The 24,406-nt window shown below is 50.4% G+C and overlaps 17 protein-coding genes across 17 annotated transcripts; 8 read left to right on the top strand and 9 right to left on the bottom strand.

Annotated features, from left to right (window-relative positions):
- Positions 1-253: 253 nt before the first annotated feature.
- On the bottom strand, positions 254-780 carry SNOG_11975 (hypothetical protein; the record flags this gene model as incomplete). The annotated part of the gene is made up of 2 exons (XM_001802155.1): positions 254-391; positions 442-780. 2 exons carry the CDS (start codon positions 778-780, stop codon positions 254-256), a joined length of 477 nt encoding a protein of 158 aa, XP_001802207.1.
- Positions 781-1,408: 628 nt separating this feature from the next.
- SNOG_11974 (hypothetical protein) lies at positions 1,409-3,560 on the top strand (the record flags this gene model as incomplete). Its single annotated transcript, XM_001802154.1, has 3 exons — positions 1,409-2,004; positions 2,034-2,385; positions 2,646-3,560. 3 exons carry the CDS (start codon positions 1,409-1,411, stop codon positions 3,558-3,560), a joined length of 1,863 nt encoding a protein of 620 aa, XP_001802206.1.
- Positions 3,561-4,301: 741 nt separating this feature from the next.
- On the top strand, positions 4,302-5,691 carry SNOG_11973 (hypothetical protein; the record flags this gene model as incomplete). The annotated part of the gene is made up of 3 exons (XM_001802153.1): positions 4,302-4,578; positions 4,601-4,789; positions 4,836-5,691. The coding sequence occupies 3 exons, from the start codon at positions 4,302-4,304 to the stop codon at positions 5,294-5,296; spliced, it is 927 nt and encodes a 308-aa protein (XP_001802205.1). The 3' UTR covers positions 5,297-5,691.
- Positions 5,692-6,300: 609 nt separating this feature from the next.
- On the bottom strand, positions 6,301-7,799 carry SNOG_11972 (hypothetical protein; the record flags this gene model as incomplete). Its single annotated transcript, XM_001802152.1, has 5 exons — positions 6,301-6,381; positions 6,455-6,864; positions 6,926-7,247; positions 7,291-7,433; positions 7,487-7,799. 5 exons carry the CDS (start codon positions 7,797-7,799, stop codon positions 6,301-6,303), a joined length of 1,269 nt encoding a protein of 422 aa, XP_001802204.1.
- Positions 7,800-7,986: 187 nt separating this feature from the next.
- SNOG_11971 (hypothetical protein) lies at positions 7,987-8,117 on the bottom strand (the record flags this gene model as incomplete). The annotated part of the gene is made up of 2 exons (XM_001802151.1): positions 7,987-8,020; positions 8,059-8,117. The coding sequence occupies 2 exons, from the start codon at positions 8,115-8,117 to the stop codon at positions 7,987-7,989; spliced, it is 93 nt and encodes a 30-aa protein (XP_001802203.1).
- Positions 8,118-8,811: 694 nt separating this feature from the next.
- SNOG_11970 (hypothetical protein) lies at positions 8,812-10,344 on the top strand (the record flags this gene model as incomplete). Its single annotated transcript, XM_001802150.1, has 5 exons — positions 8,812-8,899; positions 8,957-9,396; positions 9,598-9,755; positions 9,803-10,102; positions 10,158-10,344. 5 exons carry the CDS (start codon positions 8,812-8,814, stop codon positions 10,342-10,344), a joined length of 1,173 nt encoding a protein of 390 aa, XP_001802202.1.
- Positions 10,345-10,848: 504 nt separating this feature from the next.
- SNOG_11969 (hypothetical protein) lies at positions 10,849-11,616 on the top strand (the record flags this gene model as incomplete). Its single annotated transcript, XM_001802149.1, has 2 exons — positions 10,849-10,875; positions 10,942-11,616. The coding sequence occupies 2 exons, from the start codon at positions 10,849-10,851 to the stop codon at positions 11,614-11,616; spliced, it is 702 nt and encodes a 233-aa protein (XP_001802201.1).
- Positions 11,617-11,872: 256 nt separating this feature from the next.
- On the bottom strand, positions 11,873-12,184 carry SNOG_11968 (hypothetical protein; the record flags this gene model as incomplete). The annotated part of the gene is made up of 1 exon (XM_001802148.1): positions 11,873-12,184. One exon carries the CDS (start codon positions 12,182-12,184, stop codon positions 11,873-11,875), a length of 312 nt encoding a protein of 103 aa, XP_001802200.1.
- A 204-nt stretch (positions 12,185-12,388) lies between these two features.
- Positions 12,389-12,919, bottom strand: SNOG_11967 (hypothetical protein; the record flags this gene model as incomplete). The annotated part of the gene is made up of 2 exons (XM_001802147.1): positions 12,389-12,639; positions 12,886-12,919. The coding sequence occupies 2 exons, from the start codon at positions 12,917-12,919 to the stop codon at positions 12,389-12,391; spliced, it is 285 nt and encodes a 94-aa protein (XP_001802199.1).
- Positions 12,920-13,220: 301 nt separating this feature from the next.
- On the bottom strand, positions 13,221-14,065 carry SNOG_11966 (hypothetical protein). The gene is made up of 3 exons (XM_001802146.1): positions 13,784-14,065; positions 13,413-13,729; positions 13,221-13,358 (listed from the first exon to the last, which is right to left on the bottom strand). The coding sequence occupies exons 1-3, from the start codon at positions 14,019-14,021 to the stop codon at positions 13,320-13,322; spliced, it is 594 nt and encodes a 197-aa protein (XP_001802198.1). The 5' UTR covers positions 14,022-14,065; the 3' UTR covers positions 13,221-13,319.
- Positions 14,066-14,704: 639 nt separating this feature from the next.
- Positions 14,705-16,075, top strand: SNOG_11965 (hypothetical protein; the record flags this gene model as incomplete). The annotated part of the gene is made up of 1 exon (XM_001802145.1): positions 14,705-16,075. One exon carries the CDS (start codon positions 14,705-14,707, stop codon positions 16,073-16,075), a length of 1,371 nt encoding a protein of 456 aa, XP_001802197.1.
- Positions 16,076-16,447: 372 nt separating this feature from the next.
- Positions 16,448-17,034, top strand: SNOG_11964 (hypothetical protein; the record flags this gene model as incomplete). The annotated part of the gene is made up of 3 exons (XM_001802144.1): positions 16,448-16,497; positions 16,545-16,749; positions 16,801-17,034. 3 exons carry the CDS (start codon positions 16,448-16,450, stop codon positions 17,032-17,034), a joined length of 489 nt encoding a protein of 162 aa, XP_001802196.1.
- A 120-nt stretch (positions 17,035-17,154) lies between these two features.
- On the bottom strand, positions 17,155-17,327 carry SNOG_11963 (hypothetical protein; the record flags this gene model as incomplete). The annotated part of the gene is made up of 2 exons (XM_001802143.1): positions 17,155-17,217; positions 17,271-17,327. The coding sequence occupies 2 exons, from the start codon at positions 17,325-17,327 to the stop codon at positions 17,155-17,157; spliced, it is 120 nt and encodes a 39-aa protein (XP_001802195.1).
- Positions 17,328-18,613: 1,286 nt separating this feature from the next.
- On the top strand, positions 18,614-19,269 carry SNOG_11962 (hypothetical protein; the record flags this gene model as incomplete). The annotated part of the gene is made up of 3 exons (XM_001802142.1): positions 18,614-18,755; positions 18,813-19,066; positions 19,123-19,269. 3 exons carry the CDS (start codon positions 18,614-18,616, stop codon positions 19,267-19,269), a joined length of 543 nt encoding a protein of 180 aa, XP_001802194.1.
- Positions 19,270-19,532: 263 nt separating this feature from the next.
- On the bottom strand, positions 19,533-20,112 carry SNOG_11961 (hypothetical protein; the record flags this gene model as incomplete). Its single annotated transcript, XM_001802141.1, has 2 exons — positions 19,533-19,885; positions 19,944-20,112. 2 exons carry the CDS (start codon positions 20,110-20,112, stop codon positions 19,533-19,535), a joined length of 522 nt encoding a protein of 173 aa, XP_001802193.1.
- Positions 20,113-20,918: 806 nt separating this feature from the next.
- SNOG_11960 (hypothetical protein) lies at positions 20,919-21,537 on the top strand (the record flags this gene model as incomplete). The annotated part of the gene is made up of 2 exons (XM_001802140.1): positions 20,919-21,309; positions 21,431-21,537. The coding sequence occupies 2 exons, from the start codon at positions 20,919-20,921 to the stop codon at positions 21,535-21,537; spliced, it is 498 nt and encodes a 165-aa protein (XP_001802192.1).
- A 214-nt stretch (positions 21,538-21,751) lies between these two features.
- On the bottom strand, positions 21,752-24,218 carry SNOG_11959 (hypothetical protein; the record flags this gene model as incomplete). The annotated part of the gene is made up of 2 exons (XM_001802139.1): positions 21,752-23,579; positions 23,629-24,218. 2 exons carry the CDS (start codon positions 24,216-24,218, stop codon positions 21,752-21,754), a joined length of 2,418 nt encoding a protein of 805 aa, XP_001802191.1.
- Positions 24,219-24,406: the final 188 nt, after the last annotated feature.

The raw sequence follows: 24,406 nt of genomic DNA, 5'->3' as shown, positions 1-24,406 counted from the left end.
CACGCCCCGTCCCAAACCCCTCCGCCACATCAAACGACGCCGTCAAAAGCGCGATGATGTTCCGCTTCAATAGAAGTGAAGTGGAGTTGAAAGATGAGAAAGGATAAAGGAAATGGAGTGAAACTAAAAGGGAGAACAGTTTGTAGAAGTTGGAGGACAGTTTATTTCTTCGTCATGTTGGTGAAGGACCATTCTCGATGGCCGTCATGTGTTGTACAGTGTAAACCCTATGCCTTACCACCTAATGTCACGTCTATTTATCACCCTTTTCCTTTCCTCCTTCTATCTTCGGTGGCTTCACAATAGGTCCTTTGGCTGCTGGCGTCGGCTTCGTTGGACCTGTGCCCTGTCCGCTAATCAGGTCCATAAGGTGATCACCTTGCTTCTTGCCCTACACACCCTGTCAGTGAAATTCTAGACCCATGCACGCGATATACACACCTTCTCCGCATCTGTATCCCAACCTCTACCAAACTTCGCGCGGAAAGCCGCCAATCTTCCTGCCTCGTCCTCCTCCACGTTCAACAGCTTTTGTGAACTGGGGTTCCACAACGGCGCGTTCCTTATATCTTTCGCGCTCTTGTATACGGGTTGCGGGTTCGTCGTGCGCAGTGTGAAGGAGCTGCCATCGGATAAAGTGATGAGCTGTGTGAAGGTGTAGGGGCGTTTCGGTCGCTTGATGAGTGTCGCATGTCGGACTTGGGTCGTTTGCCGCACTTGAGGCTGTATCGATTGGCGTAGGGCGCGGAGGGCGCCAATTGAGGGTATTGGTGAGGCCATTGTGGATGCGCTGCTGTCGTGGTTATGAGGTCGAGATCGAGAAAGTTGCGGACCTCCGAGATCGATGCAAGTCTTGGCTGAGCTAACTTTCTGATCGCCATTCCATGCGCAAAGCAACACTATCCGCTGTAAACAGTACTTGCGAGCATAGTTATACAATCCAACCAGGTAGATTTACCGAGTCGATGTCAATATAGAAACACTTCGCATTTTTGCCTATGACGCTCGCGCAGCGCCCGGCGTCCCGCTTTTTTGCGGCTTTCTACAGATGGAGTCGCTATACGCGTGAGAAGCCCCTACAAGCCGAACATGAACAAAATTGACTCTGCTAAGAACGGTCGCCCCTCTGCGCTTCATCACCTCCACATTACCGACCCCGTCAACAAGCTTCCCACCGGGCATTCTGAACCATAAATACCACGCGACTCAGCTACTATGCCAGCAAGACCAACTGCAACCGCAGACGAGCGACACTGAAACCCAATCCGCAATTGTACAAGATGCTGGAAAACGAAACTACGGGCCAGAAGAGGCCGGACACAGACTCGGGGCTTGGCGACCATAATGGAAGAGATATCCGATCCGAGGTTGACGAGGCAGATGTTGAGGCCCGAAAGACTTCAACAAAATGGTCCGCCAACTGATGCGAAACGTCCCGGAGCTCGGTCGCGGTTCATTAACAGTCCACAGGCTACGATTTCCGAGCCTGAAGATGAACGTGCCAATGGGCGTTGCTGTGTCGTCACTGAGTACTGTCACTCTTGACCCACCACTCATTTCTTTCAACGTAAAAGAACCATCGAAAACTTTGGATGCGATAAGGGCTGCTGAGGGCCGATTTCGTATTCATTTCCCAGCTGGCAATCGTGGCGGTGCGGCTATGGTGGACCTCTTCACCCGTGGGAACCATCCTGATGCTTACAACATGCGGATCAAGAAACTAAGGCTGTTGGTGCCCGGCTTTAGCTCTGCAATCAAATATCTGGAAACGCCGTCCAAGGCGCCGCAAATTTCGAGCGATTCTGTACGCGCTGCAATGGAGTGCACCTTGACTCAAGAATTCTCCGTGGCGGATCATGTCATTGTCGTCGCTAAAGTCGATAGCATGGAGAATAGGGCCCCAGGAAGCCGTACAATTCTTTACGTCGACGGCTCGTATATACGTCCTGATGGCACCCTGATCACCATACCCAATGATCAGGCCGCAGACATACAGAGTACCTGGTCCGTTTGGGATCATCGACTATTTCCAGCGGCGAAGAAGAGCGACGTAACTACCTGGAACAAACGAAATCCGTGATCAAAGCCAAGCCCAGGCTGCTTGAATCTGGCAAGGAGGCCATTCGCGACCTGGAAGCTATGCTACCCATGAGCCCTGGCACGTGGGGCATCAATCTGGAGCAGTTGATTGATCAATGCAGACGCGAAGCAGGCATGCCGTCGAATCTCTCTGCTAGTTTACAAGAATCCTCCGTCTTGAGCGATTTCTATGGCCGACTTACCCCGTCCGACCGGAGCAAGATCGTCGAGCGCGCGAAGAACCTTGTTGCAACGAATTCTGATTACCTTGGTCAAAACTTCCGGATCTTCCTCCAACACCTCAGTGTTAGCACAGGAAGTATAGACCTTCTCCCGAGCGACCTAGCAAAGCCCCTTCGTGCGCATGGACTTTTAGTACCATTCATTCCAAGAGTACAACACACCAGCTTGAATCGGAGGGATTACAATCTGCAATATCTTGAGCAAGTAGAAGTTCGCCTTGTTGAGCATTTGGCGGCTCTAGGTCATGAGAAAGCGGTAGTCACCCGGCTTGCCCAAGCCATGGAGGCTATCGGGGAACACAGACAAGTGTCCACCTACTTCAGAAAGTCTCGGGCTCGTCCGTATATGCTGCTGCTTCACCAGAGCTGTTTGGGCCTTCCAAGATCGACATCGCTGGCGAAGTCTCAAAAGAAGAGACTCGCGTCATTATCAGCCGTGTAATTCGGCACATGCAGGTCGATAACCCAACCACCTTTCGGAAACGTGTACATAACGACTCCCATGAAACTTTACGATTACTGGGCATCCATCCATGCATCACTGGCTTCGATGCCGAGTTCTTCTTCGGCAAGCTCCAACACATCTACACAACATCGCACAGTATCCGTGAGAATGCCAGCCGTGTCGAGGAGATGCTAAAGCCATGGTTTGATGCTACAATCGGCTGGGAAGACTTCGAGACACGGGTGAAGAGCTTTGTGCAGAAAGAACCCATGCGAGCAATGTCATGGTCAACCCGAGACAAGCTTGCAGCCATGGGCCTATCATGGGAGGCCGTCCTCGACGTGCCCTCGTCGTCAGACAAGCAGCCTCTGAACGGCGGGCACGTTCTCAACACACTTGTAGCGAAGGAACTCAAAGCCCTTCATGGCAAAGGGCCGGAAGAGTTGAGCCAAGCCATTGCGCTGTATCTGAAGCAGGAATACAACTTCGACGTTGATCCCGAAGCTCCAGCAATTGTCCCGCTGACGATTTCTCGTGTCAAAAGTGCCACCCAGAAGGATTCCGGGGTCGTACGCAACAGCAAGCGAACTGGGCGTTTCCAGAAGATGCTAGAGAAGAAGGCCGCTGCAAAAGAGAGTAATCGGAAGGGTAAAGAGGAGCAGGCAAAGGGAAGGAGAGTGAGGATGCGCTACAATTGGAATGGGCCTCAAAGAATAGATTGGAAGGCGAGCACATGTACAACACTATATACCAAGCGATTTCATGTCTGTTTAAGAGCTATATGCATTATTTAATTGTATGCTTGAACATGACGACTTCAACTTGCCGGATAAAGAGGCGGACAGCCAGACGCACGTGACAACGCGTCATTGCGCCAATGCATGAGCGCGACGTATTCACTATGGTTCTCAACCTTTGTCAGTAGAACATCTTGATTGAAGCGTTATTAGCACTGAGGGGCAAGACGTCTCAATAGGCCGACGTTTATCTTATTGACAGTATGCCCTAGGACGGTGGCATACAATAGTGGTCCTGGCGCCATGGAAGGTTGTCGTCAGCTCCCCTCCGCATTCCGGCACCTGCGTTACAACATGAGCCTTGACACTTGAAGCGCAACGCTTCCACTATCTTCCTTTACTCTGGAATACTTGCCCTGATATACCTGTAACCTTGCAGCATCCCTAGAATCAAGATGGTGCGCCTACTACATCTTACCGCGCTGTTGCCCCTCACGGATGCTCTGAGCATCACGGAACAGGCTCCCGCTGCAAAGCGCGTCGCGATTATCGGTACGCTGACTTCAAGAATTACCATGAGAGACTCTAGTTAAAGGATTACAGGCGCTGGCGCCGGTGGCTCATCAGCAGCTTACCACCTCTCCAAATACGCCGCCCGAATCTTCCATACCGACAAACATCACCGTCTTCGAGCGCAACTCATACATCGGTGGCCGCACCACCACTGTCAACGTATGGAATAATCCCAGCTTTCCCGTCGAGCTCGGCGGCTCCATCTTCGTCGAAGTAAACCACATCATGATGGAAGCTATGGAGCGCTTCCATCTATCTCCCGCATCGCAAGATCTTGCTAGGACGCTGGACATGCCGGATCTTGGCGTGTGGAATGGGCAGGAATTTGTCTTGATCACACGGCAGGAGGACGGGTGGTGGGATAAAGCGAAGCTGCTGTGGAGATATGGCACCGCGCCGCTGTGGACGAATCGGCTGATGAAGAGTGCTGTGGGCAAGTTCTTGACTATGTATGATGAGCCTGTGTTTCCGTGGAAGAGTCTGAGTGAGGTGTGTGGAGAAGGTGGGATTGCTGGAGGCTACAGGCGTGACTGGTGAGCAGTATCTCAAGGCGAATGGTATTGGAGAGGCATTTGGAAGAGAAATTATTCAGGCGAGTACTCGCGTCAACTACGCTTCGAACCTGGCGTTCATTCATGGACTGGAGGCCATGGTCTGTATGGCCACGAATGGTGCGATGCAAGTTGAAGGTGGTAACTGGCAGATCTTCGCCAGTATGCTGAAATGCTTCCATGGCGGACCTGCATCTCAACATCACAGTGTCCAAGATCTCAAAGCAGAAAGACAGCACCTACCAGCTCACCCTGAAGGACGGCCAAATCTCGACATTCGACGAGATCATCCTCGCGGCACCTCTCCAATACACCGACCTCACTATCGATCCTGCACCAAAGCACACGCCCGATGAAATCCCCTACACAAAACTCTACACAACGCTCTTCGCCTCGCCCTACCGCTTAGATCCGACAGTCTTTAACATGGCCCCCGACGCTTCCGTCCCACAATACGTCCTCACCACCCTCCCCCCAACCGAGCCACCCCAAGACAACGCAGGCTCCCCCGGCTTCTACAGCATCTCAATCCACAATACGTTCATAAACGCACACGCCACACCCCCACGTCCCGAATACATCTACAAGATCTTCTCGCCCGCGCGCGTCACGCCCGAGCTACTCTCCCACATTCCTCGGCCACAAGGTCGACCAAGAAGCCCGATGTGAACGGCACGGTTAGCTTGGATTTACCACAAGATTTGGAATAGCTATCCGAAGAGAGTATCCGCGCCGTTACGTTTGAGGAGATTGTGCTGGATGAGGGGTTGTGGTATACCAGTGGAATTGAGAGCTTTATTAGTACGATGGAGACGAGTGCGTTGAGTGGGAAGAATGTGGCGAGGTTGGTGAGGGATGGGTGGGTTGAGAGGGGGAAGGATGGGGTGGTTGGTGGAGAGGGAGCTGAGCTGTGGCAAGAAGAGCTTTGAAATTTTCATGAGGTTTGCTTTGTGGGGGTTTAGTTGTGATTGAGCGATTCATAAGATAGCTTCATGAAGCGAAGGGTTCATAGTGCTGACGGGCTTTGCCAGGTTGTTTTACATCTTAACGACATTGCATATCTGATTTATCGCTCCACCAAGTATGTCTTCGACTCTTTTAAGTCGTCTTTCATGAAAGCGAAATTGCTCAGGATCGCACGCCAAATGATCTGGAAAGGCATATATCTTGGGGGAGAGTTTTCATGGTATCTAGCGATGTCGACGAAGTTTATGCAGATGTTTCCAGGATACGTTGGTTGGTCAGTGCTACGCTGCTTAGGAGGACTAGACATGGGGGGTTTTGGTCGAATCGCTGTTTAGATGAGCGAGTTTTTATGTATGAGCTTTTGGTGATGCAAAGCGGGCCTCATGGGATGGTTATGTGCTGGCGCGTAGAAGAATAGGGTGTAGGTGCGGACGTGAGACTCGCCAAATTTCATGCGGAGCAAGGGTTGTGAGGCAAGTTATCACTTCAGGCGCGGAAAAGGAGGTATGAAGACGTGTCGGCCTTGTTAGATTTGTATGTTGTCGTCTATCCTATATGCACATATGTCTTGCGTCAAAGGAGGGCATCTAGAGCTAGCGTGGCGCATGATGCACGGTAGTCATGAAGACCCAAGTCATGTCACGTATCTTGAGCATTACTTTCCTTGGTCTTTCCACTGAGCAGGTTTCGGGACCGTGGTGCTATCCTTACGACCAAGCCATGCCAGAAACTATCCAGCAAAAGAACTGGATGAGTGCAAAGTATGCTCCGGCATCCGCTACGACTCTCTGTATTGATAGCAGGTTAGATAACAAAACTTACTCTCGAGAATAAATTGGGTGAGAAAAACAAAGAACTTACCGTCCAATCCAGTCTGTTCTCCTCTTGAACAATCATTCGCAGAAGACTTGGGATTTGCATCTCAACAGTGAGATGACACAGATACCATCCATCTTTCGTAACATCGCAAACGAGGTCAAGGTTCTGACGAGCCGAGGCTGACACTTCTAAAATGATTTGTGAGCCGTCGTATATGAACGATGATTGTAGGCTTTCGAACTTACGATATCGGTAGTTGGCAGTTTTGTTAAGGTACCTATAATGCACCAACCCGATGTTCACAACGGTGTGACTATTGGCATCAATTTGGGCAGTGTAAAGCTGACCATCCGTGACCATCTGCTTGATGTCGTAGGACGGATCATATATTGCCATCCAGATTCCTGGCGCTGTAGTAACCGTCGCAAGTTCCCACGCTTCGGTCGTGTTATCTGCCGAGGTGAGTATGGTTTAGACATAAGGCCCACCATAACCCATGGATAGTGCGCTTACAGTTGAACCAAATTTGCATCTCTATAAAATGCCCAGCTCCTCTGGAGATAGTGGTTGGACTGGGTACCATCGCAGAGTATGATGTGTTTTCCCCAATCCACATCAGCTTGTTAGCCCCCTGGTTCAATCTTTCCAATCCAGGCCAGCTGTCTCCACAGTCGCAGGAAGCTGTTTTCACGGCTTCCGGAACAGTTAGACTGCTGCACTGAACAGCATGATCTAGTCTCGGACCGGAAGAGCATTTCAATTCGGCGGTATAGATGTTGGCTTGTAAACCATCCTGTCGTTGAAAGAAGGCGACAGCGGGGAATCGCGGATGACTCTAAACAATTAGAGCTGTGCAAATTCTCAGAGTTTGTACATACAATGGTATCTGTTTCCTGCCTGATCACAACATCGTTGAGGCCTTTGTGCCAGATCTGAGCATACAGTGCTGTGAGAACAACTATCGTCAAAAGAATCGTGAGAACGGTATTCATGAAATTCCTCCTCCATACGCGATGGTTTCCTGTGCAAAACTGGTCATGTGAATACTTGTCTTACAGTTGTTGGTGTACGTACTTGTAATGATATCGAAGATGAAAGTAGTGCCCAGTACAGCGGCAAGGGTAGCGTTAAGAGCAATGATAAATTGCTTGACAGAAGCAGTTGAGAACACAAGAGCAAACACAGCCGCGACTAAGAAAATGGCAAGGCTGAGAAGTGAGAGAAGTACTGTATCAGCTCGTGGAAAAGGGTCGAAGGTAGCGCTGTCTTGCTGAGGGCTGATGAAACCTATGGCCTCCACCCAGTAAGACATCAGAGCTTTGGGAAGTATTTGAGAGCTACCCCTCCATTTCCTTACCACTCCGAGTAGAATGCTCAGGCTTGTCATGTGGGTTTGGGGCTGTTACTGGTACACAGACTTTTCATTGATTTAAAAGGTCAAGTGAGCGTTCGGCCAAAGCGCTGGAGCCTGGCGGGCCTTTTGGGTTATCGCGAATTTGATTACGGCGGCGTAGTTCTTGATACTTCACTCCCAGTTCAAGGGATCTTGTGACGTTTCGTCCTTCATGTCCCGCTTACGAGCTACCATCAATGTCTTGTCGATCGATGCTTCAGTTGGTGTAGTATACAGTACAATGGTCAGCTACAATAGATTCCGAGAAGGCAAAGTGTAAGCCCAGCCTTCAACCTCGCCTAGGTTGTACATGATGGTGTGCATGCACCGCTGGTCGCGTCTCACAATACTAGAGTAGCAGTGTTAAGCGAGCTGGAAACCTCTTTCTTGTTGCGGTTACTTCTTTTTTCGTATCGTAGCCGCCACAGATCTTCTGGAACAATTGCGGCATGGATCTACAAAGTTCATGCTGGCTATGATCTACACCCTAGTCTGATAAGTACCCGGCTAGATGCTGACTGCAGATTGAAAAGGGCACATTTTCACCAAGGCTGACTTGTAGACTCTTCACGAAGATCGAGATCTTTGGGAGGATCAACTGTGCGAACATTGCATCGATGGATAGATGGTAGGCTAAGATCTTGGTACGAGCGTTCAACGTATAATCGTTGGCTTTCCTCGCCACATTGTTCCGGGTTAAGCGAGCTCTTCATCATCTTGCAAGCTCACAGTGAGAAAGGCTGTGAAAGTGCATATGGGTAAGACCTATGCAAAACGTTCCAACTCTTCACATAACTTGTTACGATCACTCCATCTTACCTTATCCCCCATCACTGACTGTGCTTTCAGCCATGAAGATACAGTTGCAGTCCAGAGCTTACCTTGTGAGCTTAGTATTATCTAGAGTGTTCTCCCAAAACTTGTCCGTGCCAATAGAGTACTTTGACAAACGCTCAGGTCATTCAAGTCAGTATTGGCGCCCAGATTTGCACTGATGCGTATTGACATGTCGAAAGCAACTATGAAGGGAGATAATGTCTATGTTTTTGGCGGAATCAGGAATTTTCAGCATAATGATAGCGTCCAGTGGTACGGTACGTCTTGATGAATTGCATTAGAAAGAGACAATACAACACTAAATCAACACGAAGACAGCTCATTGTTGAAGCTTGATCTATCAAAATCCTGGTACTACATGGAAAACGACCCATCCATCGCGGCTATCAGTTCCCTCAATGCATCATACGCACCTCCACCATTTCTCATGTATAGCAGCTTAACATGTGATACCGATGGTAATTTCCACATCGATGGGGGCGGCCTAGCTATGTTCAACGCATCTAGAGAACAACCTATGATAGCCATGCCAATCCAAAACAGTTCATGGACTTTCTGGAGGAACAACAGCTCATGGTCACCAGGTAGTGCGAGGGTACCAGAGTCAAGATATGCACCGATGCACACACTTTACACTCAGGCCCCTGAGCAAGACCTAGTGTTCTATCTGAATGGCATATTGAGCAACGGATCGAGCGAGCGTGCATATCCAAAGATGATGGTCCTCAACACGCGGACGAATGCTAAACGTATTGTGAGTACAGAAATCATCGCGCCTTCTTCAGCTCGAGTTGGGGCTGTATTTCAGTACATGCCTTTATTAGGCCGAAAAGGCGGACTAATCTTGTTTGGAGGCGCAACAAGATACACGGACAACATTACTATCGATCGCTGGGGTACCATGGTAGGAATTCCTCAATTTGAGATTGTGACAAAACTTAGATGGAAGATATAGGAACCGCTGGACATGATTCACGTCTTTGACATCGCCTCGCTAGACGACACACCCAATGGTATATGGTATCACCAACGGACCACTGGCCGAACGCCTCTGTCCCGTATCTCTACATGCGCAATCCACATACCATCCCCAGATAACACATCCTATCACATGTAAGCCTCCTCTCATTCTTTCTCACCACTTTCTGACATCGCGGCAGATACATGTCTTCTGGTCGCTCTCCAACGGAGGGCTACGATGATGTATGGGTTCTCTCACTCCCACAATTTCTTTGGACACAGGTCTTTGCAGGTGCTCGTCGTAATTATGGCTCTACATGCCACCTGGTGGGCAAAAAGCAGATGCTCATTCTTGGTGGGAACGATTGGACTAAAGCAAATCGAGACCCGACGATTGTAGCAATATATGACATGACCAATTTGAAGTGGCTGACAGAATTTCTCCGGGAAGATTATGACTTCAGAGTACCAAAAGCTGTATGGGAGTGGATTGGTGGTTCGTAAGTCTTCAGAGTCTCATTGATTGCGAATGGAGATGTGCTGACATGTGCACAGTGCAACTGGTGGAGCAACAATGAGAGAGCCTGAAGGCGGGTTCGCAAGCTCCGGTTTAGCGAGAATGTTTGAAGGCATGGCCGGCAAGGAAGGAATGAAAAGCGACGGCTCTTCTGCGAGACTAGAAGCTAAAGCCAAGGTTGTAGTACTGGTGTCGGTCATCATGACAACCATTTTAATGCTGTAGATAACTCGATTCGTGACGAAAAGTGTTTGCAGTTCAAGAACCAACACAGATAAAACGTAGGTCAATTGTCATTAGAATGCAAGGCTCAGGCGAATAGCACCAAACATTGAACTCTCACTGGCGCCCTGTCAAATAAATAGCATCACAGAACACCCACAGCGATGTCTTCACTGGTCTACTCTGTAAGCAGATCCTCAATTAGCGGTGGGTATGGGCCCCACCCGCGCTTGCTCTTCTCCGCCTTCTTTTCTTTCTCTCTTACTTTATCTTGTCTGCGACACTCACTCTCATCTACTTTGTACCTCAGCGTAAGCGACCCTCTCAAGGAAACTCCAGCGCACGCGACTTCGATCTTACTGATTATGTATACCTCCATTGAATCCTCGGCGTTTTACAGCAAAGGACTAATCTCAAACTTATTTCACAGTAGCTATCCCATCAGAAAATTCTAGCAATCGCATTCACCCGAAAGTTCTGTACTCAATTAATTTTCTCGTGGATCAAATGTCCAGCAACATCGCAGACATACAGGTACTCCAGATGAGTGTGGACCTAGAGCATCAACCAAGTGAATTTCGCATTCTCGTCGATCGAAAGTTTGTCAAATACCTCACCATCGACCCTGGACTATACCATGTTGACGTCATGTGTCTCGCGCCAGTCTTGATCTCTATGTTACCACCTCTACCGCCTGGTGACTGGAACCAAGGCCGTATATCACGAGACACTTCAACTGGGCGTCCTCATTTCGCCAATGTCACGAAGGCACAGCTCCCCGGAGTAACGAATCTATGGCATCCGCTCCGGGTAGATCACCTGGACCTTGGAATAGGGAAAAAACTTTGCTCAAACGTCTACGAAGCCACGTACTCTCGATTCAACGCGCCAATTGTAGCAAAATTCGCACGATTCGATTGGGAGATATCGAAAACCGAGGCCGAGACAACTGCAAATGAATGGATTGATGACCTTGGAATCGCCCCAAAATTTGTGGGACACTTGACTGAGGAGGGCAGAGTCATTGGCTTCCTCATGGAACGAATCACGGGTTTCAGACATGCCACGCCGGAAGATCTCACTTTGTGTCAGCAGGCATTGTCGAGACTACATGGCCTGGGAATCAAGCATGGAGACATCAATAAGCACAACATCCTCATCCGCGACGGACAAGCGACTCTCATTGATTTCGATAGCTCGAAACGGTGCAGCGATGTGAAGGAGTTGAAGGAGGAGTTTCGCATGCTAGAGAAAGAGCTTAAAGACACTTCCTGAAGAGGAGGGAGGATTGTGGATGGCAAGGTAGACATGGTCTAAAGATGAATCAAGTGCTAAGGAGAGTCCGGGGAGAGCAGATCGGCCCTGTATTACACGACCAAATTGAATTTGGATGTAATGAGGAAGTGGACTTGAGAATTCTATAAGCGTGAATAAAATCTATCGGCGAACTGCGCGTCATCTCAATCTAAGTCCCAAGCTGTGCCATCAAACAAAAGCCTCTTGCACTTTGCGAACCCTCACCTCCTCCAGCCTACTTCTTCTCCTCCCCATCCTCCAACGCACTCAACTTATCCTGATAGTACTTAGCATCCGCGAGTCTACTAGCATAATCCGGCGTAGCCCTTCGCTCAAGCATAACACTCATGAAATCCGCCAAAAAAGCATGAGGATGTCTGGAATTCTCTCCCGCCTCGTACACCCACGCCGACGTCCCATCGTACACATAACAGTCCACCGAGAACATCCTCAGCGGGTCCGGTGCCGTTGTGTTGTCGTAGGCGTCCATGATAGCGAACTTGTCGGGGCGGTAGACTGAGCCGTTGGAGCGCAGTGTAGACGCCATTGAGAGGAATGCGGCGAGCAAGACGTGCTCTGAAGGGTTGTCGCCGATGTGGGTACATAGGGCGTAGAGCTTGTAGAGCGCGCTAAAGGTGTGGTGGACTCAGTCGCACAAAACCTCTTTCCACACAGACAGGCTGTCGTCATTTGCCTTGGGTTTTGCCGGAAAGTCCTGGATCGGCAGCGCGCCTTTGTAGAGGGGCTGGATTTAGTTTTCGAAAGCATCGACGTCCTCTGTCAAGAACTCAAAGACAGGGGTGAGGCTGGCTTTCTCCTGCCGCGAATAGAGGCTGGTGTTGTATGTGGAGTAACCGTCGAACTCTCCAGCTTCGTTTTCAGTTGCTTGGGCGGTGTTCGGGAGGAAAATCTTGAAGAAGGTCAATTTGGACTTGAGGAGATCCGTATGGGTGAAGAAGAATTGTGCTGTCTCCGGCTTATACTGCCCGACGATTACTTCAACTGGTCAGCTTTTTAGATAGCTGTCGTTGTCGGTATACAATAGAACTTTCATAGATTGAAGCGTTACCTGAGATTGCTGTCTGTGCCACCGACGATCTTGGAGTTTTCCGTCATCGCTTGGAGTTTCTGTGTGTGAATTTGTATTGCGTAGTGCTGAAAAGCTGAAGAACAAGAAATAGAGCGAGCGTCCGAGTTAAATATCCCGAAGACGCTGTTCTGACCTAGCAGTAGTAAGACATCTTATACATGTCAAGCGAGACATGGCTGAGACCTGAGCCATCTTGTTTGCTCTACCAATTTCATGAACCAATTGGTATGAGGCACGGTGAGAATGCTCAGTCATAGAAGACAGAGAGAACAACGGAACGGTAAGGTTTTGTTTCCATATGTCGCTCCCATGATCTGTTGCTACGCGACAGTACCTTCAAAAGGTCGAGGCGATCAAACTGAGAAGATGTGTCATCGCTAGGGCCGGGCTTAAGACGATTGATCTTAGATATAGTATCCAGCAAAGCTTGACGGAGGTTTTGACATCAAGGGGAAATTTGGCGAGCAAATTGAAATGTGCATTGGAATGCAGCTTTCGTAGATCGGTTGAATATTGCTGAATAACACGTATGGTCTGCGCACGTCACCTGCTCAGTTCCAAGTTCCATCGATTACCTTCGCACCCGCTGCTCTCATTTCACGACCTGCGGAACCAGCTCCACCCAATACCCCTACGCCACCGTTAGTCCCAATCTCCGACACACGAAGCCAACGCATCGACTTACATCAGGGTCCTTAACAAACGCCAATTGCCTAAAAACACGTTTGTACCCCTCATCCACTGCCCCAGATTTCCCTTGCACAACACTATCCGGCATGCCCATTTGCTCTTCCTTCGCTTCGTCCAACGGCTTAATGACCTCATATCCGAAGCTCTTCACTCGCTCCAGCGCGACGGCTACGTCTGGGACCGTGAAGCCGATGTGGCCGAAGCCAACGCCTGGCTGGGAGTAGTCATTGCCGGAAGTATATGGCGTGTCTGAGTCTGCGGGGACGTGGTAGAGTTCGAGTAAGCCTTTTGATGTCCCGATTGTTGCGATTCCTGTTATCGAGTCGGTAAGATAATATGGAGAATTTCAAGCGTTCTAATACGCACCGACGTCCCTGGGACCTAGGTAGTAGATAGTCCAGGGTCCGGCGTTGAAGATGAAAACTACATGCAAGCCCATGCAGTCGCAGTAGAAACGTAACGCCTTTTTTGGGTCTTTAATTCTGACCATCAAATGATTCAGCCGAAATTCTGATGTTCCTGGTGATGCTGGTCGTGGGGGTGGGATGATGTGTTCGCCAACTGTGTATGGGCCCGCGGGCTGGTTTGGGTTGGGTGAAGCCATCACAAAAGTCACTGTGATCTTGCTTGCAGCACATCTAGCTAGCGATGAGCTCTTATAATACTAGCTGTGGAGCGGCATGAGGCTACTTGTATTCGATCCGCACATGTGGGGCATGCGGGGTAAGGAATGGCAGTTGTGAGAGAACAATTTGAGGTCGTGGGTAACGATCTCCTTGCGGTTGAAACGGTACACCCTTGATATCTTGGAGTGAACAACTGAAGGGGGGTGGATCACTTGTACTTGCCGTGGGGTTGCTCCGTAAGGACGTCTTTTCATGAGACATGGGAGTCTGCAATCAGGACTGAACAAACAAACGCGCCTAGTAAGACTTTCATCTTGGAAGTATGATCTTCAGTTGACATGACATAGTGAAATCATAATTTGGTGATGAGCCTCATATGGGAGGTAGCAGATCCAAGGCCGGGCATTGGCAACTGTCTGATCGGTTGACACAAGTGCTATGAAGTTAACACTATCTTAGAACAGCTCTGCAAGAGCTGATGGGGACTTTCTGTTGACTGGTATACAGACGGATTGTCGAGGGTTGTAGGACCTTTAGATTGGGGAGGAACGTGGGTTGACATCACCGCGCTAAGTTAGCGTGGACCCTGCATGTAGAATTGAGGGACCAAAGCTTGAAGCTTGACTTTGCCCTCACCACCACACATAAATCTCGTATCAACATGGAGTTTCAGCGAGGAGAGCGCGTGAATCTCAATTTCGACACTGGCGCAGTAGAAAAGCTGGAGTCTGAGGACGATTACCAGTCGGCGCAACCCACATTCCCTACATTCGTGGGCGACATACTCGAGCGCGAGTCGGCTCCAGCTAACGCACCAGTCGCACCTTCGCTCAAAGCAAATGTAAATGGCTTTCCAGCGCATAAGAAACGCACACCTAGAGTTTCTGCTTTCAAGCAACAGCGCGCGGCAAAGGAACAGCAAGCAGCAACAGCCGCAAATAGCACTTCACAAGATGCGCCCAAGACACGCAATGTGGGGTTTGACTTGAGCAACGAAAAGAAGTCAATAGACGAGGAGAACAACAAACGACTCGCAGACATGTCAGCCGCAGAGATTGAGCAGGAGCGGCAGGAACTCATGTCGAGTCTTAGTCCTGCGCTGATTCAGAAGCTCATGGCACGGTCAAATATAGAGGAAGGGAGCAACGAGCGCGATCTCTTCCCAGTGGAACCCGCTCCATCTTCTACAACTAACGCCGCAGAGCCTAAGACGAAGGCGCCAAACGCAAAGAAGGTGTCTTTCGCAGCATCAGAAGACAAGGAAGACGTCGCTCCAGCGTCAGCCGCAACCGCATCCTCCACCACCTCAACATCCACTTCACAACCCACCACCTCGTCCACCCAAGACTCGATACACTTCCCCACGCCCCGCCAACCTCCCGACCTCGACCCCAATGACCCCTCCTTCCTCAAAAACCTGCACGAGAAATACTTCCCGAACCTCGCCTACGACCCCAGCGCCCTCTCTTGGATGGCCCCCATCGACCCGTCCGACACATCCTCGCCATACCACCCCTCTCAAACCGCCCTTAACGCAACAGAGCTGCGCTTCGACTTCAAAGGCACGCTCCTCGCGCCCAGTATCGCTCGAAGCATACCCTCCGACCGCGGTCTACACCACCACGCCGACGCGCCCGAGGCCGCGGGGTACACGATTCCCGAGCTCGCCGTGCTGAGTCGCAGCGCTGTACCGGCGCAGAGATGTATGGCGTATCAGACGCTCGGGCGCATATTATACCGGCTCGGACAGGGCGAGTATGGGGTCGAGAAAGGCAGGCAGGATATCGATCAGCCGGTGCAGGTTGCGAAGGACCCGGGGGTCGAGGAAAGTGATGAGGATGAAGATGATGAGGCGGATGTCGGGAGTGCGATGGCGAGCGGGCTATGGTCTTGTATTGAGGAGGGGCGCGTTATTGAGACGATGACCGAGGAGGCGAATAGGACGAAGGGGCATTTAACGGCACGGACATTCGCACAGGAAGCGCTGTGGAATTGGCGGAGGGGTGGAGGGAGGAAAAGGCAGGCTGTTTGAGCTGGGTGCGTTGTCGATTTCGCAATGGCCTGAAGAAATGAAAATTCCGAGAATTCATGACGCAAGACACAAATACCGACACTAGGTGACACCGTAATTCGAGTCTGGGCAAAATTTGTATCGACCTCGTGGAAGAAGAATATTCTGATTTCCATCTACTACAGCATTCGATGTTAACCCTTGCAACACAAGTCTAGGAATTCGGTTTGCGACTACTAGATGTATTCTGGATGTTTCTCCTTATGAGTTGTAGACTAGAAGTGAAAGCTATGAGCTCATATAAGCACGGCCCTAACAAGCTATATCAATCACATTAGACTTTGCCATATAAGTTCCTCCCGATCTTGGCCTGCCCAACTCATTCCCCCGGCCATGACCTCAACTACGAAAGACGTGCGAGTTCCGCGCTCAAGTGCGGCCAGGTACGTCCTTGTCCACCATGTTTACGCGTACCCTACTGACTAGGCAGCTATGTCACCACTCCAATCATCCGCGTAATCGTCGGTGAAGCTGAGCTACCAAGGGAGTTCTTCGTCCACAAACGTCTTATTTGCGCCCGCAGCGAGTTCTTCAAAAACGCGATGAAGGAGCCCTGGAAGGAAGCAGAGGAGCACAAGGTCACACTGTCGGAGGCAGAGCCCGATATCTTCGCACTGTATCTCGAGCTACTATACGTAAGTTGCAATGTGTGCAAGAAACGATTGACGCTAATGGTAGAGTTGCAGACTGATCTTCTTTATACCAAAGAACCTATCGGACCCAGCGACGAGTACGACCAGCTCTGCAAGGTCTACGTCCTTGCGGAAATGCTCATGGATGACCAGACGAAAGATTTTCTGCTCGCAGCTGTTCGAGCTAAGTCCGAGGAGCGAGATGCAGATGGAACAGGGTTCACCTCAGGGGTCGCCGTGCGCCCAGATTATTTACGACGGAACTCCCAAGGGGGGCCCACTTCGTGACCTCACCGTGAAGCTGTTCACAGACAACTCTATCGACGACCCTTTCCGGGTTCCACGACGAAGAGCTGCCCAAAGACTTTCCTAAAGGAGTTGTCACTCAGCATGATGACCAATCGCCCTCTACTCTCCAGCTTCAACAGTCTCCAAGCTCTTCTTGCGCAGAAAGAAAAGGATCATGTAACACTGATTGTATGCAAGGAGGAAATCATTAGAGGTCTTAAAGATCGAGTCCGTACACTCGAGGACAATCTAAGGAGCTCGAAATTGAAGAGGAGGAGCAGCAGGAGGGACATCGGGAGATCTAGTCGGGTGGACGTGCATGTAGATCGTTGAATGCGTGTTTACGCAGTTCTAGAACGAAGCTACCCACATGGCGTATAGTAGGCACGGTTGCTGCACCAGAGCAGGAGGACTTATCTTGGTCTGTGGACATGACTCTATACCTACATGTAAGCCACAACGAATTCATCGAGTAGCCCATTCTGATTTTAGTCGGTGATGGGTACAAGGAAAGACAGTGTATTGTATGGCAAGGTGCTGATGCTACCATCAAATTAATGTTATGGGAGTTAGGAAAGGTTACATGTACCGGTACTGGTGCGCCTTGCCAAAATCGCCCCTTTCCTGTTCGCCAAGATCTTCCTCCGCAGTTCCCCTACTTCTCGGCTTCACTCAAAATACACCTTTCAACATCAGAGACGAAACGCAAAGCAATTTTGGGTGTCGTGACGGTCCTTGATGAGGGTCGCGTTCGAATTAGATGCTTCGGCACGTAACCGCCCGAGCGAGCTAAATTTAGCCCCCAGTTGTCAATCCCAGACAACGCACCAACGTTCGTGTAAACATTGCAATCCCTTCGACCTAGAAGATGGCCGGCATCGCAATATCCCGATGTGTTAACCACGCGTCTTTCCTACTTTGATGGTGCCCAGATGCTGCGGCCAGCCATGCCAGGCCTTCCTAACACAACACCTCTCACAATGGACGTGGTGCAAAGTTCAGCTAGACATGCAACAGCATCAGCATCAGCACTGTAAAAGCTGACAAACAAGCTTAAGAAATCGCCTAAGTTTACACGCGCTGCTTGTTCGTGAGGCCTCATCTCCAAGACCGCGCCCCAACCCTTGGCAGACTTCTAATCATTGTACACTATTTCCGTCTGCTTCTTCATCAGCAACCGCGCAACCCGGTGAAATCACCTGAGATGAGGGGAATTATCTCTTCGAGCGGCCTGTGCTGATGGATATTCTCATCTGTCGTCTGACAAAATATGTGGCTAATTCAGATCACGGAAGTCTGGGGCTGTGCGGCTGCGCAGGCATAGCGGATGTGGTGGCTTACACCCAGACGGCACGTGTTGGATCCGACGGATGTACGACAAAATAACTATTGCTGATTCACACAATTAGAAAGCATGCTTCATATAAGAGCGGTATGTATCTCGATCAAATGTATTCATTATCAGAACATCATCAATCGCTTCCTTCATCGTCTCACATCCATATTCTGTCTCTTCTCTCATTAGTTTTTGATAGAACAATTCCTTCCATATCTCACTCCATCCGTTTAATCAGTCAATATGGTCGCTTTCACATCCATCGCTCTTGCAGCCACCACTCTGCTGGGCTTCACCGCCGCAGCACCAGCCAACCAGGTCCGCTCCACCGGAGTCATCCACCGGATCTTCGCCGGCTCCACTACCGCCAACGGTGGCCTTCACTGTAAGTAACACCAGCCTATTGTTCACATAGGAGACAACCACTAACATCATCTTGTAGTCGAACCAGAGAATGTCGTTGCCGAGATCGGCGACCTCGTTGAATTCCACTTCCTCCCCAAGAACCACACGGTCGTGCAATCGTCCTTTGACAAGCCCTGCGAGCCCCTAGCAAACGACAAAGCCGTCTTCTCGGGCTTCAACTTCGCGACCATGGCGGGTGAATCAAAGGACGTCTTTACCTTCCAAGTCTCGTCCAAGGATCCGTTCTGGTACTACTGCTCGCAAACCGCTGGTGACCATTGTCAGAAAGGCGTACGTAAATTCCGAACTTTGACTGCTTGTGAGACAAGTGCTGACTCCGCGTGTAGATGAGTGGTGTCATCAACCAGAACTTCGACGGCGACAAGACTCTTGCGAACTACAAGCTTAACAGCAAGAATGCGGTTACCAAGCAGCCCAGCGAGGACCTTCTTAAGAGCCAGAACGGCTGGATTCAGCCCAACATGCCATTGTAAGCGAGGATGAGTCGTGGTGGCAGCGATAATACTAGGATTTGTGCTTAGCGATATGATTTGGTTTGGATAATGTTTATTAGCATAGCATAGCATAGCATAGCATAGCATAGCATAGCGTTGACGTTTAGTCTGATTTTGATAGATTGATACATTGTTTAGAGGAAATTTTAATCCGTCATTAGTCTACTGTCCACCGAGCTCATGTGAGGAAGGTCAAATGCATTCGTAGAATACCCTATATCAATAGTCTGAGCCGTACGCAGTCAACCTTGAAGCACTGCCCGCTGCGCCAACCACTCCTCCAACTTCTTCTGGGCCTCCATATCTACTACACAGAATTTCACCATGCCGATCTCATTCGAACCCTCCCTGACCTCTGGCATCTTGTCAAGACCGGCGATTTCCTTGACCTTCTCTGCCGACTCGAGCAAGCCACCCAGGCGGAACAACGACATCATCTCGCCATTAGCTCCAGTCGTAGGGATAGTGGCGCTCTGACTCTTAAAGACCTTGGGAAGCTGCAGACTATGTTCGTATGCTTCGCGATCGTACCCAAGTGCTTCTTTCTCGTCCTTGATGAGGGCCCAGTGATCGTCTGTGATGCGCTCGCGCGTGACTGTGTGGTGTTCAATATGCGGCAAACACAATGAGGGACTCGAATGCGCTGCACTTACCATCTCCTCGTTGTTCTCCGATTAGACGGACGGCTTCCATGTGAGAGTAGCCAAAGAGTCGCTTCCAGCGCTCGATGGTGTCTGGTGAGGGGTATTGGTTTGCGACTTGCGCGTCATCGGCGGATGCAGCCATCGCCATACGCTCAAGTTCTTCCCATCCGGCGTCCATTTTGACAAGAGCTCGTAAGGCGTACTCGGTCGGTGCCTTTACGTGGCGAATCTGGTCGTGTTGGGGTTGTGATGGTTTGTTGGCTCTGATTTCGTGTTGAAGGGATGGAAAGAAAGAGTGGCCGAGAACGGATTTGAGGATGCAGATGGCGCTTTCTTCGACGAGAAGGAACAAGATGACTCAATTGCGTACCGAACAATGATGACTTCCTCTACTCCGTTCCGATCACTCGGAATGGTTCCGAGAGAGAGGCTAATTTAGTGTGAGATGTGCGTCTCACCTTCACCACAACCATCTTGACGTCTTCTTTTTCTCGGACTGCTTGACACCACGCTATGTTCGATGCTGAATGATCGAAAATATAAGCCAGGAATAGAGCCTGGTGACAAGTAGCTGTCGTACTTGGGGACGTGACCAGGGGGCATTCTAATCGGCAAAAGGCTCTACGATTGGTACAGATGAGTCTCGAGGAGAGAATCAAGACCACAGGATCCACTGTCATCCAAACAGTGTCCGGCACTCTACCTTAATTGGTCGAGCAGTGCACTATGGTGTATGATGAGGCTAATGGTCTTATGGTGGCCTCAAACCATCAACTGGTAAAGACACAAGTATCGCCTTCTGTAGAATACAAACTTCATAGAATACAAACTTCATAGAATACAAACTTCATAGAATACAAACTTCATAGAATACAAACTTCATAGGATACAAACTTCATGCGCTGAGAAAGGCCGCATTACCTTCCTGCAGAGTCGGCCCTGTACAATCAAGCACTACATTCACAGAGCATCTGGACCCTGATAATGCACCCACAGAACAGTCTCGATCTTCCTATGGCTTTTCTAGGGTACCTCAGGATGAGATACCCAAAGGTGGAACGCAAGAGGCCGTCTTTCCAATTACCTTCACACCATACCAGCACAGCACACGCAAAACATCGCAATTTCTCCACGCCTACATGTGGAAGCGATGATATGGGGAGTATACCTGAGACTGAGGCTTCTTTCACGACTCCGATCAATACAACCGCACCACCTGAGACAGGTACTTGCAAGCCAATATCTACTTACTCTCCCCTTCCACCTCCACCGTCTCCAGCATACACCGAAGCACGTTCACAACCCCCGCCACCTACCACACTTCAAGAACCACTATCCCGCCCAATCACCCCCTCGCCACGGCACAACATATATCGTGCCAGCCCCCTACCTCTCCCACGAAATCGGCCACCTATCTTTCGTCGACGTGACCACCCACAAGCCCTCGCCCTCGGGCCTACCACCAAGCGCGGTTGTGTGTCCCGCCTCCGACGTAGGTATTACGGAGAAACTCACCGAAAATTGGATCGCGGAGCAAGGATTTGGATTTGTGTGGACGGAGCCTGTGCGGTGGCTGAGTAAATGGTGGGCTGAAGAGTTTTAACCTGGGGGATTTCATGGAGTCACGCAAGTCACTATGCATGCATGATAGACGTGGATGCAGGTTGTACAGAACTAGCTCCCGCTTGACGCAGGGCTTTCAAGAATTAATTTGTGGATGATCCTAAAAGGCTTGGAAGAGGTATCGTGATGCAGGTATATGTACAAAGAATGGTCCACGCACGCTTCTAGAAAGACACCAATGGGGATGAGCACGCTCATGACTGGAAAGTCCGACTGCGTCCTGCCTTCTCCTTTTGAGCTCGCGGGAGACTCTTGGGTGCGTCCGTCATGCCCGAGAAGGGTGCGAACTGCGGATTCTTCTTCTTCTTTTCCTTCTTATCCTTCTTGCCCTTCTTTTTCTCCTCGTTGGCGTGGAGAATCGAAGGTGCGTTTGCATAATCAAATACTGCCTCGTCTGGATTGGGGTTTGCGGCCTGGGCGGCAAGATCTCGCTTCTTCTGCTTTTTGAGAGCTTTCTTTGCTGCCTTTTCGCGGGCGCGCATATCTTCTTCAGATTCCTCCTGGTCGATCATGATTTCGTCGTCGTGCATGGGGTCCAATGCTGGTTTTGAGGGGGAAGCTTCTTCCAGTGCTTCGGTGCGCTTTCGCTTTTTACCACCCAATTGTTTGACAATGAAGAGATCCGACCGCTCGTCCTCCTGTGGCCTGTCTTCCTTGGGAACGAAGGTGTGTTTCGGCTTCTCGACTTGAGGAGTGGTCGAGACTTCATTGGTGTCGGCGAAGATTTCCGCCGTAAGAGGCGGTAAAGGCAATGCAAGGTCCACGCTCAGAGCCGATAAAGACCGCTCCTGACTAGTCGGAGTTGATGTCCAGAGCTTGCCCCAGAACTTGGAAGCAGGAGCACGGACCGCTGGAGTCGCGATGGGTACAGTGCCTAGCAACGGAGCTTGCTGAGGGCTCGGTGCAACAGGTGGCGCTGCGGTCTTCTTTGGGGTTTCAAATTGGGCATATCGTGCTTCCTTCATGTCCTCGATCGTCTTGAGGACATCATTCAGCTCTGGTCCAGTCACTCCGCTTGCCTTGGCTTCTGTAATGACACTAACGAGCTCATCTGCCTTGCCTCGAATGATGTGCGAGACATGCTGTATCGCGTTGAAAAGCGCCGCCTTGTCTACAGGCATGGCTCGTGCTACAGAAAACACAGCGTGATTTGGCATGATAAACAGCGGACTCTCGTCCTCCTTTCGACTGAGACTGTCTCGCCACTGGTGGACTGCTCGGAAGACTGAGAATTGCTGAGGGGTAAACTGTACAGGTGTCCGCATGATGAGCTTGTGCCAACCCGCAGACCCCAGCCCTAGTTTGGCATCGTAGACAGGGTGCTCATAGCGCTGCAGGGCAACTTCCTTCGACTTAATGAGCACATCCTGCACTTTGTTCTTCTCCGGGTCTGAGAAGTCGGACCTCTCCACGAGTTCGTTTCTCATGTTGTCGAAGATGTACAGCAGGAAGTGGGTATCAGCTCGAGCGTATTCGAAGAGCTCTTTGCCAAGCGGCCGTATGCGCCAATCTGCTAGTTGATACTGCTTCTGGGCCTTGAACTGTACGTGCCTCTCCAGCAAATATGCGAGACTTCCTCCAGGATATCCCAAAGACCGGGCGGCATGATGGGTGTCGAACAGACCAACAATATAGAGGCCGAGATCCCGCTGTAGCCACATGATGTCCATGTAGGCTCCATGCAAGACCTTGAGGATGTTCGGATCCGCGAAGACTTCGTTCAGACACTCTAGCTTCCGTCGCCATGGCTTGAGTGTGTCAACTATCCAGTCCTTGTCCCGCGTGCTGATCTGCATTAAAGACACCATTCCGATGTAAGAGCGGTTGTCGTGATGTTCCAAATCTACAGCAATTTCCTTTGCCGTCTTCAGCTCTGCCAGCATCTCAGCGACGGCTTCCGGGGTATCTACGTATGTGGCAGTGGTGGAATCGAAAGGCTGGTATGGCGTTGGCTCGGAGATTTCGTATACGGATGGAGGGTAGTCGTAGGAGTTGATCTCAGTCTCGTAGGGATGCGGGTATCTGTGCGGGTAAGTTACTGTGTGTGGACTTGTTTGTCTTGTATGCATACTGTTCTCTGCCTCTGCTGTCTTGGAACGTCTTCAAACATTGCTCTAGGGGCACCTGGGCGTGTGGTTTCGTGCTCATCAAGGGACGGAAGCCGCCAGTTTGGTGGTTGGCTGGCACATGCTCGAAAAGAAGCTGGGGTTTCGCAATGTGCTTCTTCTCAGCGATGTTGGGGCGCGCCTTTGTAGCGGTCTGTGCAAATGTCAACAATCGCCTCTCCCTGCGTCCTTCTGGGTCCAGTACCTGCTCTGCACCTGGACTCAAGCGCTTCACAACTCCAGTGTACTCGTCGAGACTGGTATCCGCCTTCTCAAGCAAGCTGTCGATGACATCAACAACCCCCCTCCAACTGGCGTCTATGGCTTCGACGTCGGGTAACTTGGGACCTACAGCGTCCGAGCTCGCTGCAGCATTCTCGAGAAGGCGCTGCGCGAGGTGAAGGAGGCGCGCATTCTGGGCGTCTAGCTGGGTGCCGATTTGCGGGTTCAGCGATCGTTGGAAGTCTATATCCGCAGCTCCAATGTGTGAAGCCGAGCGCGTTGTTGATACTAAGGCTTTCGAGATCTCGTCCTGGAGCGTTTTGAAGGAGTCCATGGCGAAATTAACGTCCGCGCATTATTTTGGGGCACTTGACGACTGGCGGAGTGAAGTCGAGAGCTCTGATTTGGGGTTGGTCGTGGAGGAGAGTGAAGGTTGAAGAATAGCTTGTTGCGATGCATGAAGAAAGAAATGTCAACTTTGGCGCTAGTGGACGCGCCTTATCGATAAGAGCTTGCAAGGCA

The sequence above is a fragment of the Parastagonospora nodorum genome (assembly GCF_000146915.1).
Source record: "Parastagonospora nodorum SN15 chromosome Unknown scaffold_21, whole genome shotgun sequence".
NCBI lineage: Eukaryota > Fungi > Ascomycota > Dothideomycetes > Pleosporales > Phaeosphaeriaceae > Parastagonospora > Parastagonospora nodorum.
Note: the sequence above shows the minus strand (reverse complement) of the source record. Positions and strands in the feature narration are given on the sequence as shown.

Excerpts from the sequence above, each read along its gene's own strand:
- SNOG_11966 (XM_001802146.1), bottom strand. The coding sequence starts at position 14,021 with ATGGCTTCACCCAACCCAAACCAGCCCGCGGGCCCATACACAGTTGGC. Across the intron at positions 13,730-13,783 it reads CCTAGGTCCCAGGGACGTCG|GAATCGCAACAATCGGGACA; the intron begins GTGCGTATTAGA and ends ACTCGATAACAG. Across the intron at positions 13,359-13,412 it reads CGTTTGTTAAGGACCCTGAT|GGGTATTGGGTGGAGCTGGT; the intron begins GTAAGTCGATGC and ends ACGGTGGCGTAG.